Raw genomic sequence first — 19344 nt, 5'->3', positions numbered from 1 at the left:
CAGACTAGTTTATTCCAGTTTTGTAAACATGTAAAACAATGAATTTAAGTTTAAAACATTTTAAAAACTGTCATAAAAAGAAGTTTAGAAAGCCCATTCTATGTCCCATTTCTGATTTAGTAGAAAAACTGACAATTATCTGTTATGCCTCCTCCCTCCATTTAAGAATTCATAAATGGCTTTTTGTTTTCTGGTTAGATGAGGATCACCTGGCTTGTAGTCTTCCAAATAGGATAACAGTTTTTCCCTTGACTGCCAATCTGCCTTATGTTGTACAGACTGTGCACACAAGGGAGAGCTTGAGCATGGAGAGCTGAATCACTGGTGTAGTACATCCAGACAAAATGGACCTTCAAACCAAGGGGGTTAAAAAAATCCCAACTCTTCTCAACCAACCAGCAAACCTGTTCTTAAGAGATGCATTTCAGGCTTTCAGTGTGCAGCGGGGGGATAACTAAATATAAAAGTCTGTTCTGTATTTGCCAGCTAAAACCCAGATCCACATACAAAGCAAAAACACTACTTAAAAAGCAAGATCACTACAAAGCAGAGATGCTGCCGCTGTTTGCAGGATTCTTTATTTGGTGAACATATATCATTTTGGGGGGCTCTCAGACACCTGGGGGTTGCCTTCTTTGCTACACATTTGAACATACTCATTAAGATATTTGACTGGAAGGCAAACCCAAGGAGTGTACATATACCCTCTGGAGAAAAGCTTACAAACAGAATCATTGTAGTGTCATGCTAGTAAGCTTTTCTCCAAAGAGCAGAAGGATATTAAAACTGCACATATTTGTGACCTAGACTGGTGTTTTTTGTTGGTTTGTTTTTTGCAGCCCCTCTTCCAGATGTAGTCCAGTGTCCCATCTTGTCAGTTGTTCAAAGATGTGATTGTGAGTTTGTCACAATCACTGAAAGGGATATTTCACACAAGGCACATTTTCAAACAGCCCCAAACTTTCTGATGGCAGATCTTTTGTTTGTGCTTATTTGTTTGAGGTGGTTTGTAGCTTTGAAAAGCTATGCTCAAATGAAAACATTCTCTCCCAGTTCAGGGGCAGCAACTTTGCCTTCCTTTATGAAGTCATCTATGGGAAGGCCTTTAATTTTTCTTAACCAGGCACTCTTGACCTCTTTTTCTCTGTTTGCTATCACCTTTGTTTTGTTTGCCTGATACTCAGATATCTTTTCTTCTTCATATTCTTTCATTTGTTGCGTTGTCAAAAGTCTGAATCCGATATTCATTCGGTATGGATTTGGTGTGTGAGCAAATAAGAGTTTTCCTCGCCGTGGGCTTGTTTCTGTATCAGGTTGGCCAATCTTCATTCGTGGTACTTTGATAGATCCACAGGCGGTTGTAAAATTACCAATGATATGCCCCCCAGTAGTAGGTGGAGATGGGATCTTGGCACGGCCAGTAACCTTCTTCTCTCCTGACAAGCTGGTACATGACTTAGAGCGTGTAATGGAGGGAGGAGGAATACAAGACTTAACAGTATCTACAAGCAAAGAGTTCTTCAAATTGAGTTGCAGTGTTTTAGTTTCATAAGGTGTGGAAATCCTTTCCATGCCTACAATGCCACCGGCAGCCTTCAATTGTTTCAGCTGGGTGCAGGGATCCATTTTCTCTTGTTTTGCACTTGGGGAAGCCCAAGCCTTTGGGGACTTATGTTTCTGGAGGTGGTCAGGACCCCAAGCATCTTTGATGTTCATGTTGTAGGCCATGTTGGCACTGACCTGGTCACTCCCGTAGGCATGATGCATTGTGCTGATGGTGAGGAGTATCTGGTCATTTGATATGAGACCAAGAGAACGTTTCTGTTTTATGTACTTAATGAAAGCCTCAGCATTCTGGCCAAAGGGGACAAGGGCAGGAGGGTCATGCCCTATTTCATCATCTGTGTTTTTTAAAAAGGAAGAAGACAGAAAATTAGAAGCTGAGAGAAGAGAGGATAGAATTTGGGGGGAGGGAGGAAATACCAAGACTCCACTGAACATGCTAGAGCTTTAAAAATGCTCTGGAGGTGAAAACCCCCAAACTATGTTGAAGTCAAGCTTTAAATCAGGTTCTTAGGCCCTGTACACACCGGCCATTGAGGTCGGCATGGGAGTGGAGTCGGGGCGTAGCATCCTCACGCCGCATGCCTGACTCTGCCCCCAGAGTGCCCTGACATCACATGCCACTTCACATGGCGTGTGGCATCATGGCGCTTCTCCAGCACTGCGACCATACGATGGAGTGCCGAAGGAGCACCGTATAGCCACGCCACTGACATCATGGCGCCCTTTTGAGGGCACAAAAAGCAGCTGCTTTTTGCAGCTGCTTTTCGCACCCTCGAAAGGCTGGAATGGGTCTGTGGTGTGTGATTGCCAATCCAGCTTAGGGGCTGTATGTACAGCCCTTTAGTTGCTTTTTTTTTTTTTTTTTTTTTGAAATGCAGATTGTACATGCTGGCTTTTTATTTAAACATCATTTTTTAAAAAATTGATTTGACATATAATGTACTTATTGTTGTACTGGAATTTTGTTTGTGATACGATAAATAAGGCTATCTTCTCCATATCCTCACATCTGTAAGGGGAGAGAAAATTATGAGACTGCCTCCCAGTGGCATAAGGCTCCATGGAAGACTTCTAAGCTTTATGTGCTCTTCTCTCCCCAGCTGTTATTGTAATTGTTGTTGTTTTGGACAGTTTATGAGAATTGAGAACAGCAGTAAATGTGTTCATAGTGTATCTTGAAAATCACATTATTGTTGTGATGTCAGAAAATTAAATGACATGTTGTGATGTCAGATATGAAAGTACAGTAGTAGGACAGTGATAACTCAGTTTTCACAATGCAAGCAGAATGCAAGCAAATATTGCTGTTGTGATGTCATAAACTCAGTTTGCCAAGTGGGAATGAATTTGTAGTACCTGCTTGTTTGTCTGGATCTTTATTTGGTGTGGGTAGGGTTGCCATAATTGTCCACTAAAATCTGGGACAAAATGTAGGACAAAATCTAGACCAAACTGTAGGACAACTGCAGGACAAAACTCAGCCCAAAATGTAGGACATTTAAGAAAAATGGAGGACCTTATGGCAACCCTAGGTGTGGGAGTAAGAGGGAGTGGAACTGAGCAAGCTGGGGCTAGAAGTGAGAACTTGCAAAACAAGAGTACACATTCATGTTCACAAGTTCAAGAATGCTGGTGGCTGAAGTCTCAAGGAATTGCTGTATTTCTCTGGTTCTCCAGACAGTGAGACAAATCTCAGGTAAGCAGCCCAGAAAGAGCTCTGCCCTTTCCTTGGTAGCACTATACTTCTCTGACTCAGTGCAGGAGTCCTTATATGTATTGAACCTGGGCATTGTCAGTGAACCAAAAAGCCAGGAGAAAGGAAAGGGGACTGGACACAGAGTGAAGGTGGGTGCATCAACATGGAGCCATTGTGCCATTTGAAACAAGACAAGGAGTGGTGTGCCAGCACTGTGACTCATCAGCCTTCTTACTGGACAGTCCTTGGCATGAGCAGCCCTGTGCTTCAGAAAATTCCCTGAAACATTTCTGGCCCACCCCAGCCATTGCCTGCCCTGTCTAGGTGATATCAGAAGGAACTCCCCTATGACATCAAAAAGACCTGCTCTCTGGTCTCGGGCTTTGCCCATGGTGTCTCAGGGTTGTGATGCTGCTGAGCTGATCCACATCCACACACAAACTCACATATATATGGATAAATGATGGCTTATAGTAGAGCCAGCTGAATGAAAAGATTGGGTGAGGAGGCATGGGTGTGTTTCTGAAAGGGCTAAGTCATTTTTGGTAACATTTGCTATAGTTTTAAAAGAACAGAGCCAAGGAAGAAAGCGATGGCTTTAGTGTGGTATAGTCTTGAGATATTTCTATGTAACAGAACTGCCAGGTGGTTGTTATGGAGATCAGTTGTAGGGTGTGTATTTGACATTTACGGGGCCCAAATTGCTTGCAGGTGGCTGATTCTGTTTTTTTAATCCAATTTTCTACTTAAATCCTTTCTTTTTCACCCTGTGGTTACTTCTAATACTAAGAGTTTAACATGGGTAGAGATGTGAACTTTCTAGAAATTTTGAAACTATGGGAGGCAGGAGCACTTTTCTAGGGTGGGACTGAGGTTTGAAAAAAAGTTTAAGAAGAAAAGAAGAAATTTACAATTAGCATGTTTTGCATGTAGAAAGTCACTTTGTTATTTTAGAAACATAAAATGCATTATGTTTAACTCGGCTTGGTATAATAATATCATGTATGATATATTAAAAGTATAGTTTATTAATAAAAAAAATTAAAAATCAAACTTCCCTCCTTTATTGGTTACAGAGGGAGCTACAAAGTCCTGAATGATAAGGAACACCCAAACTATAGGGGACCTCTTTAAAAAAAATTCTTTGTTAGTTTTGCCAGTGAAAACAAGAAACAATGAAAACAAGAAACGATCCACACTAGTAAAATAGAGAAAATGGTTTTGTCTCCTCTGGGCCTCCATACTAAGAAGCAGGCATAAATCACTCATTCTCTTAAAAAGAATTGAGAAAAGGAAACCAAGACCGGGAATTGCAATGACTGAGATATTGTATCTAGTCTTACACATAAACATCTGCTTCTACATATTATTTTTTAAAATGGGGTGGGTTAATATATGTACACTTTGTCTTAATTATATTATTCATTATTCTAAAATGAAATATTCCATAATACAACTTCTCCCGATTTTCCCAGGAAAAATAAAGAAGTCCCCCCCCCCCCACTCCGGTTTTTCTAAGGCCTCAGATCTCTGTGGATTACCAGAGTTTTCTCACTCACTTTGACATCATCATGGAATCAGGAGAGCTCTCATTCAACCCAAATTACCCTAACTGTAGGAGGACTGGCTGCAAAACCAAGAGTGGATTTGCCACTTCCACAGCAACAGATCCATTGAGATGATATGATAGCCTTGTTTAAATATTTGAGCAGATGTCATACTGAAGACAAAGCAAGCTTGCTTTCTGCTACTCCAGAGACTAGGACATGGAGCAGTGGATGCAAACTACAGGGAAAAGAGATTCCACCTTAACATTAGGAAGAACTTTCTGACAGTAAGAGCTGTTCAACAGTGGCATACACTTACTCAGAAAGTTATGGAGTCCCCTTCTTTGGAGATTTTTAAACAGGGTGGGTGGCCATCTGTTTAATTGTGAGTTCCTGCATGGCAGGGGTTTGGACTGAATTGCCCTTGAGGTCTCTTCCAACTCAATAGTTTATCGCATGGGGGTTAAACCGCTCCCCAGCGCGTTCTAACGGGGGCGAGCGGGGGCGCGCACGGAACGCGATGGGCACCGGATGGGGCCCAAAATGCGACTTTATCGCACAGGGGGACGCCGCCGCCGCGCGTTCCCATCGCGTCCCAATTCGGTTCCAGAGGGCGCCATGAACGCTTTGAAACAGTTCCCAGAAATGGCGCCCTCTGGAACCGAATTGGGACGCGATGGGAACGCGTGGCGGCGGTGTCCCCCCGTGCGATAAAGTCGCGTTTTGGGCCCCATCCGGAGCCCATCACGTTCCGTGCGCGCCCCCGCTCGCCCCCGTTAGAACGTGCTGGGGAGCGGTTTAACCCCCATGCGATAAACTTATATGATTCTATGATTCCATGACTGTTCCTGGACCAGTTCTTCTGGCCTGCTGTTTATCTTCTTTCTGTTCCTCTCTGGCTTTCTGATTCGAAGCAGAACACCCAATCCAGAGAAGAGACAATGAAGGATCCTTCAAATCACTTCTGTGGAGCATGGGCAATACACAACTCTCACTACAATTTCACTTGTAGTAAAAACACTAAATATATTTTAAGCTAGACATTGCCTAGAAACAATCTAACACATTAAGTCAATGATGTTCCCACATGCTTACCCATATTTTCTTATTTTTTTTTCTACCACCATAATCCTTAAGTCTATTTTTTTAAAAATAAAATCTATGATTTTCCCCCAAAACCTGCATTTAGAACCTATTTATAACATTCCTTTTTCCCTTTTAGTATGCTAATTTCTTCCAATAGCTTACAGCAGGATATCAGGAACTATTCTCACCTTTAAATGTGGTTTCTCAAAATACAGTATATCAAATTTCCTTACCAGAATAACCTTTTAGAGTTGGTACAGACTCTGGACTCTCTAGCTTCCTGGCAAAGGAGAGCCTTTGTTTTTTATCTGACTTCATGGGCAGGGCTGCCATGCTTCCTCTAGCCCTGGGAGGAGGTGTCTTCACTATTTCATACTGAGGAGCTGGAAGAAAAAGATATAGTTTATGCTGCAATACAAAACATTTATTCTGAAGTAAACCATGGCGGGATACAGACGGGCAGGAGAAGACGTCTTGGAGGTGTATTCTGCTGAATACGGAGCCTCCAGACCGCCCACCCCGGGGGCGTGGCTCAGGAGATGGGGCTTCCACATGGGGGGCAGTGAAGACGCCTCACCTGGGGCCGTTTCAGACCCGGAGTTTCCAAACCGCCGCCTCGGAGGACGCTGCAAAGAGAGAGGCAGCTTCCTCACGGGCCGCCAAAAACGGGGCTTTTTTTTTCCTTTGCCGGCTGGCGGATGCGCAGCTGCGCAGCTGCAGCGCTAAGCAGCGGCGGCAGAAAGCCTATGGGCACATTTAAAGTGCCCAAGCCCCTTTAAAACTTTTCTCCCCGCTCTGCCCAAGAACAATGGTGGTCTCCTGCCAGCTGGTGATCAGCTGGTGTTGGCATCCTTGTCTGCTTGCACTTTGCCAGTGTCACCAGCATCATAGATGCCTCCTCTCCTTTGGTCCCCACGCTCTTGCTGAATCTGCAATGCACAGCCACAGCTGTCGCCGCTGCCACCGCTGTCCCCCTGCCATCCCCCATCACCTCCCTTGTACATATGTAAATATTTAAAGTTTTAGGGGTTTTTTATTGTTAGGTGAAAATGGCACAGGAATGTGTGTAGAAAAGCAGCACCTTTTTAATGCCGCTTCTTCCCGCTTGGGGCGTGCGGGGGGCGTGTTCATGACGGCATTCAGGTAAGGGCCGTCTGAAGGCTCTACCTTCATGACGTCATGAATACACCCCTTTTTGCCCGTCTGTATCCCGCCCATGGTGCTGGGCTTAACCTTTAAAACCCTTACATGGTTGGGACCCAGATATATTAAAGTAACAAATTTCCCATCTGTTCTTGATCAATAACTAAGATGTTCCCAGGAACCATTTGCCATGTGTCCTGTGCCATTAGATATATAGCTGATGGCCCTGGATCATACCAAACATAAGCCTTAAGAGATCCCTCTATCTCATTTCCACATTTATCGAGATGTCCTCTACTGTGACCCAAAAACTAGCATTGTATCAAAGGGTACTTGTCCTGTTCTGTGGCCAAAGGGGGCTGTCACCCAGAGGGGTGGTACACTGGGTGCAGCCCTTTCTCCCTTGCCAGGAGCCAAGGCAGTCCCTTCTGTTTGGACTTCAGCGTGCCTGCAGCCGTTCCAGAGCCCAAATGGACCTCAGGAGGCTGAGGCGGTCTACTCCGCCACTGCCCTCTCCTGCACTGGTGACACCAACTCCTGGTACACCACTGGTCATGTTAGAAATTGTTTAAAATGTTTACAATGTTTTTATTTATTTATTTATTTATTTAAGTATTAATGTTCTGCCCAGAAATTCAGGGTGAGGTGTCAATAGCACACCAAGTTTACACCATAAGTTATTTGAAACTATTCTGTTCTACAATGAGATCTAATACTGGGATGGGGCAAGACAGGGAAGGAATAAACATATTGTTTTGATAGCTTAAATAAATAATTATGATGTAGTAACTGTGTTTTTAGGTATTTTAAAAATAATATTGAGAATACATTAATAATATGTCCTTTTGAAAAATTGCCAGTTTAATCCAAAACAAAGAAATCATTTCATAATCCCAATAGCACTGAAGTTATTTCTGAGGGTAACAGCTGAGTGTACAAAGCATGAAACTATCCTTAAATATAAAACCAAGTAGTCTGTCTCATAATGCAAGGCTGGATACACTGCCCTGTCTACATCATCAGGCTTACAAACTACAATGTAATGCACAGTTATGCACATCTAAAACTAAACTCCTCGGCATACCCAACTTTATCCTAGCTGTTAGTACTGGCCTTGTCCATTCCAATCCCTGTAATATTTTTTGCTTACACTATATCAACATGACAATTTTATGGGCCATTGTGAGGTAAAATGCACAGACAGACCTCTTTAATATTCGAGGTGAGTTGGTAGTACATTGCTTTCATCTGGACAACTTGATCTAGGTCCACTGAAACTGAGTATAAATAATGTGTAGCACATTGTGAGGTCTCACTAAAATCTGCAAATAATTTTGCCTATCTCTACCAACAACCGCTTCCCAAATTCTTCCTTCCCCAGTCATACATACTCAGAGCTGATTCACATGTAGGGATTTTAGCTGAGTTCAGTTTACGCTGCCATAGTTGAGTGACAAAAGAGTTGTCTGGTTATTTGGCCACTTGCACAACTCATTGTTTATGTCATGAGCTGAATAATTTTTTTACTCATCACTCATATGGTAAGTGGAGAGTTTAGGTGAACAGACCATCATTTCATGGAATCCCATAAGCAAAGTAAAAATAAGAATAAAGAAATGAAATTCTTGTATCTCCATGTGTTAAAGTGAAACTAAAAGCGACTGTTTATTAAGTTCAGAAACAAGCCATGTAAACATCCCAGGAGAAATCTAAAAAGGTGGACTCTTGCCTTCTGCTTGTCTTCTTGCTTACCATTCCACAAACAAACTCATAAAACATTTAATCAAGCATGAACTTTAATGAGGAGTAGACATAGAAAGGAGTACCTGGAGGGGCATTGGAGCATTGCATGGACTGCTGAGAAAGCATTGTGCCATCAGTGTCTGTGCTGTAAAGCTTCCAATTATTTTTCTTTGCTCGTTTCTGCCTCTCAGAGTGTGACTGTGGAGATGGCTTAATTCGAAATGGTATGTCTTCAACTTTGCTCTTGTCTTTTCTTTTCATGAGTCGTTCAGAAGTTTGTGTGTGGTCCCAGTCCACCTCCTCAAACTGGAACAAAATAACATTGCCTTGTGCATTGATGAGTAATCTAGAAAAGAAAGAGGTGGTCTGAAATCCATGAAAGATTAGGCTGTGATACACTGACTATGCTTCTGGACCTGATGTAATGTGGGGACACATCTGAATCTTTAAAGTAGACTTTTAGACTCTGTCTCTCCAGATGTTTGAACTACAACATTGATAAGCTGTCACCATTGACTATGGGGCAAAGCAGATGGTTGGGAAGGAGCGGCCTTTGGCTGGGACCACGGCAACCACATGGCCCACTCCCAAAGCGGGCCGCAGTCCCAAGCTGCACGCTGCAGGAGCTGGATTAAAATGGTTCCTTTTTTATCCAGTCCTTTGGACCAGAGTGCAGCTGGCTGCTTTGGGAGCATGTGTCACCTAAATGCCATGCCAGAAGCTGCTTTTTTGGCCCGTGTCTTTAAGGCCTAAGAGAGCTAGGGCTGATTGGAGTGGTAGGCAAGAGGGGAGGCAGGGAAGCAATGAGATGTGCAAATTTCTTTCAGACATTAAACTAATCTTAGGAAAACATGTTTTAGCTACCTTTGAAATTTTTTTTAAAAAAATTGTCCTGCCAGAAAAATACTTACCTTAATTTTTGTATTAATAAGGCAAAATTAAATAACACCTTCAAATATAGTACCAGTTCACACTGAAACACCATACAAGGCTGACTGAAGTAGAGATTTGGAAAATTGGATAGCGGAGGCTTAGGGTTTAGAGAGGGTGATATTTATCAGTCCTGAAAATGAATCCACAGAAAGCGAGGTGTGGTTCAGATAGCTTCTGAGGGTGATATGGGAAGGGGAGGCTCTGAATGGTTGCACAGTATTCTGGCAGTAACTCACCACAATTGCAAACAGGACATGTGTGGGATGGATATTTATATCTTGTTTGGTGCCCTCAAGAAGTATTTAACATGCTCACACAAAGTACAAAGAGTTTGATTGTTTTCCCATGGAATTGACAAAAAGGACAATTTTGGTAGATGACCTTAACTCTAGATTAATAAAACAGGGATTGGATGTACGACAACCCCAAGATAAATGGATAGGGAAATTGGCTGGGAACACGGCAGAGGTAGGTAAGATATGGTCTTACTCACTTTAGTGCAATGGACCACCCTTATCTCCAATGCAAGAGGATATGCGAAATGCCTGGAGGGCAAATCCATGTAACCTTTATTTTGGCATTATGTAGATCCTTCACATGTATTCTGGTGAACATGCCTTTCACATAGGAAGCTTCCTAAGTTCCAAAGGCATCATGACCTCTTAAAACATGCCTGTCTCTAGATATGAAAATATGAAACCCCATATACATTGCAGGTTGTGTGTGTTGGGTATGGTAACACAACCTCACTGCTATTCAATTACTACCATCATGTGGTAGGTCCCTTCCATGCTAATCCCGCTTCTCAGAGAGTCATATGGTGTGAGTGGGCATAATTCTGCTCCTATCCTCTCTCCCCCTCATAGGGATTGCAGCTGCCAATCGCTTCCCATAGGCCAACTACTGTGTGCACAATCACACAGCAGCCAGATTATACTTCCAATTTTCCTTGTCTGATAAACTCCCCTGTTTTTCCTTGGTGCACAGCAATGCTATCATAGCTGTTTATATCAGTAGTGCTAAAATTTAAAGATTTTAAAGAATTGTCAAGTATCATTGGGAAGAATGAAGACATGAAGATTGCACCTCATCTGGAGACATGTGGGGAGGGCTGCAATAGGATTTCTCCCACTCACATCTAACATTAACAACAATGTTACAAACAAGATGCCCCAAATGAATCAAAATGTGCTCTTTTTTAATTGAGGTTTTTTTTAAAAAGTCACATGAGTGTTTGAGAAATAAGGAAGCATTAAGCAATACAATTAAATGTTGCAGCACTATGCAACACAAATTGCCAGTCTGGAAGAGCCCTCAGAAGCAAGTCCTATTAAGTTTATTGAATGATTAAAATGACTATGATGTAATGAGCATGTGTTTCTCAAAACATTTTGAATTATATTACCAAGAAGGTCATCATATATCTTCTCACTTATTTCTTCAGAAGTGTATAATATAGTACATTCATGCTTATGAAGTGGATATAATGACTGTGACCTACTTGTTTTCTGCAATACAGAAAGACACCACAGGGTTTCCTCTGCTATTTGCTCTCATAACCCTCAGACAGGTTCCAGTCAGGAAGTTAAATATGCGTATCTTCCCATCAGCACAGCCACTGATGACTCTGAGATAGAGAAATCCCAGATCTAGAACCTCCCTGCAAACAAAAGAAGTAGTTTATTAATAATGGTTGTTCTTGCAAAACAGTATAAAAAGTCTGTCCTATATGACGATGAATAAATGTCACTCCACATAAACAGGAACAGAATTGCAGCAGATTTTTTTAAAAAGCTCAAAATCAATAAAAGTCTTCATCACTACTACCTTAGTACCAATTGCATACACATAGAAAGAGAATCAGGTAAGGAAAACACTTCCCTGCATCTCTAGCGACATTCAAAAGGTAGGTAAGGAAATAAAGATTTTCTTATGCTGTCTGGGGTTATACTCCCCTTCAAATCTCCAGCTTGCAGTTTGTACAAGCCCAGGTATGGGCAGTGACTAGGAGTACATTTGCACAGTTAAAACTGGTTCTTGCTGCACCTCTTCCTGGGGATGTCCAATCTGGCTGCAGATACACGTCTTGATTACATCCTGTCCGGATTATTGTAACACATTATACATGGGGTAATGTTAGAAACTAAAAACTTCAGCAGGTCCAAAAAGCTGTGGCCAGAGCGTTGATAGGGATTGGTTACTGGATATATATAACTCTTGTTGAAACAGCTTCATTTGCTATTATATCAATTTGTTTCAGAGGACACTTAAAAATGCTAGTTATGATTTAGCTTCAGACAATCTGAAATATTGTACCTCCCTACACAAATCTTGAATCTCAAGATCCTGGGGGAAGGGCTTTCTTTCAGTCCTACCACTGTTATAGGCCCTTCTAGTGAGGATACGCAGCAAGGCCTGCTCAGAGGCTGCTCCCAGACTGGTATTTTCTTCTGGAAACCCTCTCTATTGTCATTCCACTTTGCAAACAAAGACCTTTTAAACAGGCATTTGGCAATTAACTTGATAAGCAAAAGGGTCTTCTCATTTTGTGGGTAGTCTACTTTAAGTTTTTAAAAATACTTTTATACTGTTCCAAATTAGTAGTGTTTAATTCTTGTTGTTAACTGTTATCAAATCAACTGTAGCAGGATGAAAGGCAAGCATGAGGAACTTCTTTCAGCCTCAGGATTACATTCAGTTTCAAAGAAGATTTTAGGAATACATTTGGGTGATGGATAAGGACAAAGGTAAAAAGTGGGGGGGGGGGGGGGGGAAGGCCAGCATATTTTAATTTAAAGCTCTTACTGCCAGTTCAGCCTTATAAACATTTCACCTTTTCTGGAATGGGGAAAACCCATACAAAACTGGGAAACCACCAAATAATGGTATGGGAATGTGGACATGACCATTTAGGAGCCTTGGTGGTGCAGTGGTTAAATGCCTGTACTGCAGCCACTCACTCAAAACCATAAAGTTGCAAGTTCAATACCAGTTAAAGGGCTCAAGCTCAACTCAGGCTTGCATCCTTCCAAGGAGGTCACTAAAATGAGCACCTAGATTGTTGTGGAAAATTAGCTTACAGTTGTAAACTGCTTAGAGACTGCTAGTTCAGTATGAAGCGGTATATAAATGAAGCTGTTTGTTTTGTTTGTTTTGTATTTATGGTGCATTGAGTCCCCAGAGGGTTGAATTTGATCCCATGGCTTGACATACCCCATCCCTTGTATAAGGGCTAAGGGATGGATCGAAGGACATAGGATATGACTGAGTATAATTACATTGTCTTGCAGAAGTATTTAACACTCCCCTTGATTTTTCCACATCTTGTTGTATTCCACCCTGAAAATGAAATTGATCTAACTGGCATTGGTTACCACTTGATGCACACATGATACACAACCTTGTGAAAGTGCAAAATATCATATTGTAGCCCAAATGTTAAGCAAACAAAAACAAACTGCAAGTTGTTGGTTGCTTGAGCATTTACATACTTGTACCTGAGCCCCGGTGGTGCAGTGGTTAAATGCCTGTACTGCAGCCACTCACTCACAAACCTCAGTACCAGCCAGGGGCTCCTAAGTCTGTAAGTCACTAAATGAGTATTCAGCTTGTCGGGGACAATTAGCTTGCACGTTGTAAACAGCTGAGTACATTGGCAAGCAGTATAGAAATGTACTTGCTATTTGAGTCAGTACATTGGAAACTTTAGCAACTATGACTGCTATGACTCTTCTCGGGTAAGTTTCTATCAACTTTGCATGTCTGGATCCTGCCATTTTTGTCCATTCTTTATGACAAATTTTCTCCAGCTCTCTGTCAGGTTGAATGAGAACCAGGAGTGCAAATTCCAAGAAATGTCACAGATTCCCAATCAGATTGATGTCTGAGCTTCACTTTGACTTTAGTTTATATTCAGGTTCTTGTTTTCAAACTATTACAGTGTTACTTTAACTATGTGTTTATGATCATTGTCCTACTGATAGGTGAGCTTCTGCCCCAATCACTGTTCCCTCGGAGACTGAGAATTTCCTCTAGAATTTCCCTGCATCTGGGTCCATCCATGTTGCCCTCAGTCCCTGCCAAGGAAATATGATGGTACCACCATCATTGTAGAGGTAGTATTTTCAGGGCAATGCATATTGTTGGCTTGATGCTGTACATAGTGTTTTGCAACAAGGCCAAATAGTTCAATTGTGATCAGACCCTTACATATGTGCAGTATTTCCCACCTGCCTTTTTGCAAATTCCAAACAGATTTTTATATGTATTTGTTTCAACAATGACCTTTTTTTAGTCATCCTTCCATAAAGCCCAGCACTATGGTGTGTCCTGGTGATAGCTGTCCCATAAATGTTTTTCCCATTTCAACAGCAGATCTCCCCTAGCTCCTTCAGAAATGCCATTGACCTTTAGGTTGCTTCTCTAACAAATGTTCCCATTACTCAGTCACAGAATTTGGGTGGATAACTTTCAGTAGGCAGAATTTTAAAGACATAAGAAAACAGTCAACACAATTATTTTCTATAGTTTTCATTGTGCACTAAATAATACCTACATAGGGTGTCTGAATGCCATCAGGCATCTCTTATGTTTTCCCATCATGCTCCATCCCAAGACATAGCCATCATTGCTTCCTGACACAAGATGCCAGTTATCAAATGACAGGCATTTCACGGGACCTAAGTGGCCTTCTAAAGTCTGAAAAAAGAAAGATGCTTTTGTGTATGTGCAGTTTAGGTACCTCAAGGCTTTACATGTTTAACACTGATTATTAACTTTATTGGCAAATACTGACATTCAAAGAAAGAACATTCTTCCATGGGCTTCCCCATAGATTTAGATGAACATATGAAACCTGTTGTTAAAGCTTGCTTCTTACTAGAAAGACAATCAGTGCAGTACTACTGAAAATGAATAGTAGATCCAATAAATAGTCATGACTGCCTTTCATCTGACCTAGGAAAACTTGTCAAAAACAATCAAATCTCAAATTGCTAAACATAAAAGGACAAGTCTTGTTGAAGAAGAATCACCATAGCTTTTACAGACAGATGTTTTGCCTCACCATTTAGAATTCTCTGTGTGTAATCAACTATGTACATAGGAATAGTCTGGGAAATAGGATATACAGTAATAAGGTTTGCAAAAACTTTTGATATATCCTGCTTACAGAATGAATTTCTACAGGGATATAGAGTATACAGATAGGCAGAAAAAAATGAAATACACAAATGCAAGACCTGGCTTGAAAGATGTATGTGTGGAAAGGATATAGAGGTCTTAATAGACTACAAGCTAAATATGAATAATAATAATAATAATAATAATAATAATAATTTATTTCTATACCGCTATTCCATCGATCACAGCGGTGTACATCAAAGAGTAAGACAATTGAAACATTAGCATGAAATAATACAAAGTTAATAATTAAGAGCAGTAAAAAAAAAAAAAACTAACAACACTCTATACAAACAATAAACAGTGGTAGCGTTCAAAGATATAACCATGTTAGCCTGTAGAATCAGTATGTAGAGAGATCTACCTATCAGAGGCATTTGGTTTAAGGCTACGAAAGCTCCTGCTGCCAACTTCTTTTTTTCAGTTATTCTCAAAGGTGCTACAAGACCTCACTACATAATAAAAAAAATAGTGTAACGCAGCAGCCAATGCAGTTCTGGGCTGCATCAATGGGAATACAGTGTCCAACTCAAGGGGTGTAGTAGTGCCACTCTATTCTGCTTTTTAAAGACTTCACCTGGACAACTATATCCCATTCTGTGTATGAAAGTTCAAGAAAGATATTGACAGACTGGAATGTTTTCATAGAAGGGCAACCAAAGATGATCAAAAGTCTGGAAACTAGGCCTTATGAGGAATGAATGAGGGAAACGGGTATGTTTAGCTTGGGGAAGAGAAGACAGGTGACATGATAGCTATCTTTAAATAACTGAAGGCATGTCATGTAGAAGATGGGATGAACTTGTTTTCAGCTACTCCCAAGACTAAAGGCCCGGTACATACCGGCCCTTTGCAGTGTCACTGTGATGTGCTAGGGTAGCTCGGGGCGGCGCGTGCACACGCCCCGTAACCCTAGCACATGATGAGGGCATCGCAACTGCACAGCACCATCCAGATGGCATGCACAGCTATGACGTCGCAGCCACGCAGCATCCAAACAACGCTGTGCGGCTGCAACACCATTGTGCCGTCTCTGCTGCTTTGTGGCGGTGCAGCTGCGCCACAAAAAAGGAGTAACTTCTGCATGCTCCTTTGTTGCTGCATAGCGGTACCACGCAATTTGGTTGCTGTGGTAACGCTGCACAGCAACGAGAGGCAGCTCCCGGCTGCCTCTTCCTGGCGGTCTGTACTGCGCCTAAGACACAGAGCAATGGATTCAAATTACAAGAAAGATTCCATCTAAATGTTAAGGAAAACCTCTTGACTGTAAGAAATGGATTGCCTTGGAAGGTGGTGGACTCTCTTTCTTTGGAGATAATTTAACAAAGGTTGGATGGACATCTTTCAGAAGTACTTTACTTGTGTATATCTGTATAGTAGGGTGTTGAACTAGATGACCCTTATGAAGACACACCCAACTTAAGGTGGTGGCAGGTTTGGGTGTGCAACGCCGGTACCCTGGTGAGATCAAACTCTTCTACCCAAAAAAGGCTCTGAAGCTGAATGTAAAGTTCAAAAGGGGGGAAATTTAATTTAAAGGACAAAATAAAGAGTTTTCTCCTCCCCAGCTCTAAACAAAAGGTACTTTACAGTTGCAGCAATCTTCAGGTTGTCATCTTTCTGGGTCTGATGGTTTGCTCTCCTCACTCAATGGAGCTGGTGCAGGGTCTTTTAGCTCCTGAAATCTTCTATTCACTTGCTGATGGTAACTAATTTGGCTGAGTTGGTAACTAATTTGGCTGAGTTGGTAACTAATTTGGCTGAGTTGGTAACTAATTTGGCTGAGATGTAAGAAATGCCCTTTCCAGCTGTCTGGGCCTGCTTGCCACCAAAAGACAGCTCTCTGCTTGCTCTCAGCAAAGACTGTTGCCCAACTAAAAACCTCTAGCTACAGCACAGCATGCTGGGAAAGGGCAAACCAAACCTGGAAATAATGCAGGGGAAACCTACAGCTCCTCCCACAAACTAATACAATGACTTTTCTACACTAAAATAATCTAAGGCCTGAACCAACACGAAAGAAAATGCAGGGGAAATTTCAATCAGTCCTGGCAGGACATCACAACCCTTGTGTCCCTTTCCAACTCTTAAGAGCCTGTGATTCTGAATATCCCCTTATCCCAAGGAAAGTATGTTGTGATTGCTAGCTTTTTAATGAGTGGTCACTAAGAGTCCTGTCTTCTGTTTGGAATGCAGAAGACTGCCTTTGTTTGACTGACCTATAGTTAGGAAATGCTAATCGCAACTTTGTTTTTTAAATTGACACAGCTGTCCCAGGTGATCCAAGAGAGGGAAATCGTGGCCCATCTGGCATTTCCAAAGTCCTGCAGCCTCACACCAATCAGGGCAAGCACACTTTCTTTCTTTAAGGTGTTTTGGTTTTAAACTACCTCCCATTGGAAGCAACAGGAGAGGAAGATGCTATGCCATACTGAAGGGCATGGAGTTTCTTAGGAGAATGCAAAGGGCATGAAGTTTCTTAGGAGAATGCAAAGGCCTTTTATCTATGGATAAAATGCCATCTCCAGTTTGCCTACCCTGCCTCTAGAACATCTGCTTTAGGGCCTACCACCAAGGGAATTCCACCATCAATAGATTTACAACTGGAGAGCTTTCCATTAGTATAACTAGATCTCCTGGGACAGATGTTCCCTTTATGCCAATGGAAATCTCCTCTCCTTTGGTTCCAGAAGTTATTGCATTGCTAGTTTCTAATTTCATATTAAGCTTGGTGCAAGATGTTGAGTCAAAATATTGGTACAAGATACTGAATATAAATCAGACACCATTATAAAAATCATAGAATCATAGAGTTGGAAGAGACCACAAGGGCCATCCAGTCCAACCACTTGCCATGCAGGAACTCTCAATCAAAGCATACCCAACAGATGGCCATCCAGCCTCTGTTTAAAGACCTCCAAAGAAGGAATCTCCACCATTCTCCAAGGGAGTGTGTTCCACTGTTGAACAGCCCTTACAGTTAGGAAGTTCCTCCTAATGTTGAGGTGGAATCTCTTTTCCTGTAGCTTGCATCCATTGTTCCGTGTTCTAGTTTCTGGAGCAGCAGAAACCAAGCTTGTTCCACCCTCAATATTACACCCCTTCAAGGTGTCCCCCATCTTATATCTGTGCATTTCATTTTCCCATCCTAAGTGCAGTACCTTACATTTCTCTGTATTGAATTTCATTTTGTTAACTTTGGCCCAGCTTTCTAGACTATTCAGGTCATTTTGAATTTTGATCCTCTCCTCTGGGGTATTAGCTACTCCTAATTTGGTGTCATCTGCAAATTTGATAACTATGTCCCCAATTCTGTCATCCAAGTCATTGATATACAGTAGATGTTAAATAGCACTGGACCCAGGATAAAGTCATACCTTGATCAGCATAAATGTCTCAGCATGCCACACTTTCACTGCACCCCGGTCACAGCAACTCACAACATGAGTCTCATTTATTTTAGCAGCCCAAACAATACCTTTATGTGCAAAAGTCTTGAGACATTTCCCAGTGTCTATATCCCACACTGCAAGGAATAAGAAAAGAGCAGTTAATTAATTTTCAGTAGAATTCAAAGCATGTTTACATGGAAAAAAAGAATCTTGTAGTACTGTAGTACTAGTTAAGTCTAAAACATATTTTTATCATGCACACAGTTTGTCAATCCTAGAATATCATTATCATTCCCAATCATAACAAACTCTTAATAAATGGCAAAACTTGAACCAAAATGGAATCACAGGGAAACAATAGGAAGGATGTTTATGACTGAAGACATTCTGAAGTATGTAGATACATTTAAAAAATCTTTAGAAAACATATCTTTCAAAGGCATTCCCCCAGAAAATAAGAAAACTTAACATACATGAAGAAAAGGGCAAGCAGGAAAGTGAAAAAGAATGACAAATACACATACAATCCAGCAAGGCAGTTAACTAAGCCACCTGTTGCAGTTGAACTGAAATAAATAGAGATAAGGATGGAGTCTCAGAGATGATCGCAAAGACTAAGTAGTGTATGTAAAGCTTTGCTCACTTCATTATTGCAGGCAAGAATTACTAATATCAATACTTTTCTTCCCAGTGCCCCCAAAATATGCAGTAGTCAGTGCACGGTCTGACCATGACTTGTTCAGGATACCCCTCAGGAATATTAGCCTGCACAGATATACAAGTAGGGTGGGGTGGGGAACACAAAATGTGTTTTCTGTGCTTAAAACTATATTATTGTGCAGGAAACAGCAATTCCTGTTCAGAAAGCATGTTTCTGTACAGAAACCATATTTTTGTGCAAAACAAGTATTTTATGTAAACCAGTTTCTTCCAAAGAAATCTCAAACTTCATGCTAGTCTGTCATTTGCTGTTATTTCTTCTGTCCTTCCTTTCTGAACTTGATCTCCTTTCTCAAGTATTAACAAAGGAGTTTATCAGACAAGGGAAATTAGAAAT

The 19344-nt window shown here is 41.4% G+C and overlaps 1 protein-coding gene across 1 annotated transcript in view; it reads right to left on the bottom strand.

Annotated features, from left to right (window-relative positions):
• Nucleotides 1-19344, bottom strand: part of LOC149322079 (F-box and WD repeat domain containing protein 10B-like) — a 36879-nt gene continuing 17535 nt past the window's right edge. Inside the window, exons 9-14 of the mRNA XM_089507410.1 lie at nt 18273-18421; nt 14270-14412; nt 11216-11374; nt 8865-9127; nt 6129-6278; nt 1-1901 (exon numbers count right to left, since the gene is read on the bottom strand). Coding sequence (XP_089363536.1) covers nt 1030-1901; nt 6129-6278; nt 8865-9127; nt 11216-11374; nt 14270-14412; nt 18273-18421 — 1736 coding nt within the window. The 3' untranslated portion in view covers nt 1-1029. The remainder of the gene's footprint in view (nt 1902-6128; nt 6279-8864; nt 9128-11215; nt 11375-14269; nt 14413-18272; nt 18422-19344) is intronic.

Source organism: Sceloporus occidentalis, unplaced genomic scaffold, assembly GCF_023333645.1.
Source record: "Sceloporus occidentalis isolate IW3139 unplaced genomic scaffold, rSceOcc1.0.p SCAF_1, whole genome shotgun sequence".
In the NCBI taxonomy this organism is placed as follows: domain Eukaryota; kingdom Metazoa; phylum Chordata; class Lepidosauria; order Squamata; family Phrynosomatidae; genus Sceloporus; species Sceloporus occidentalis.
This window is presented reverse-complemented; position numbering and strand designations above follow the sequence as displayed.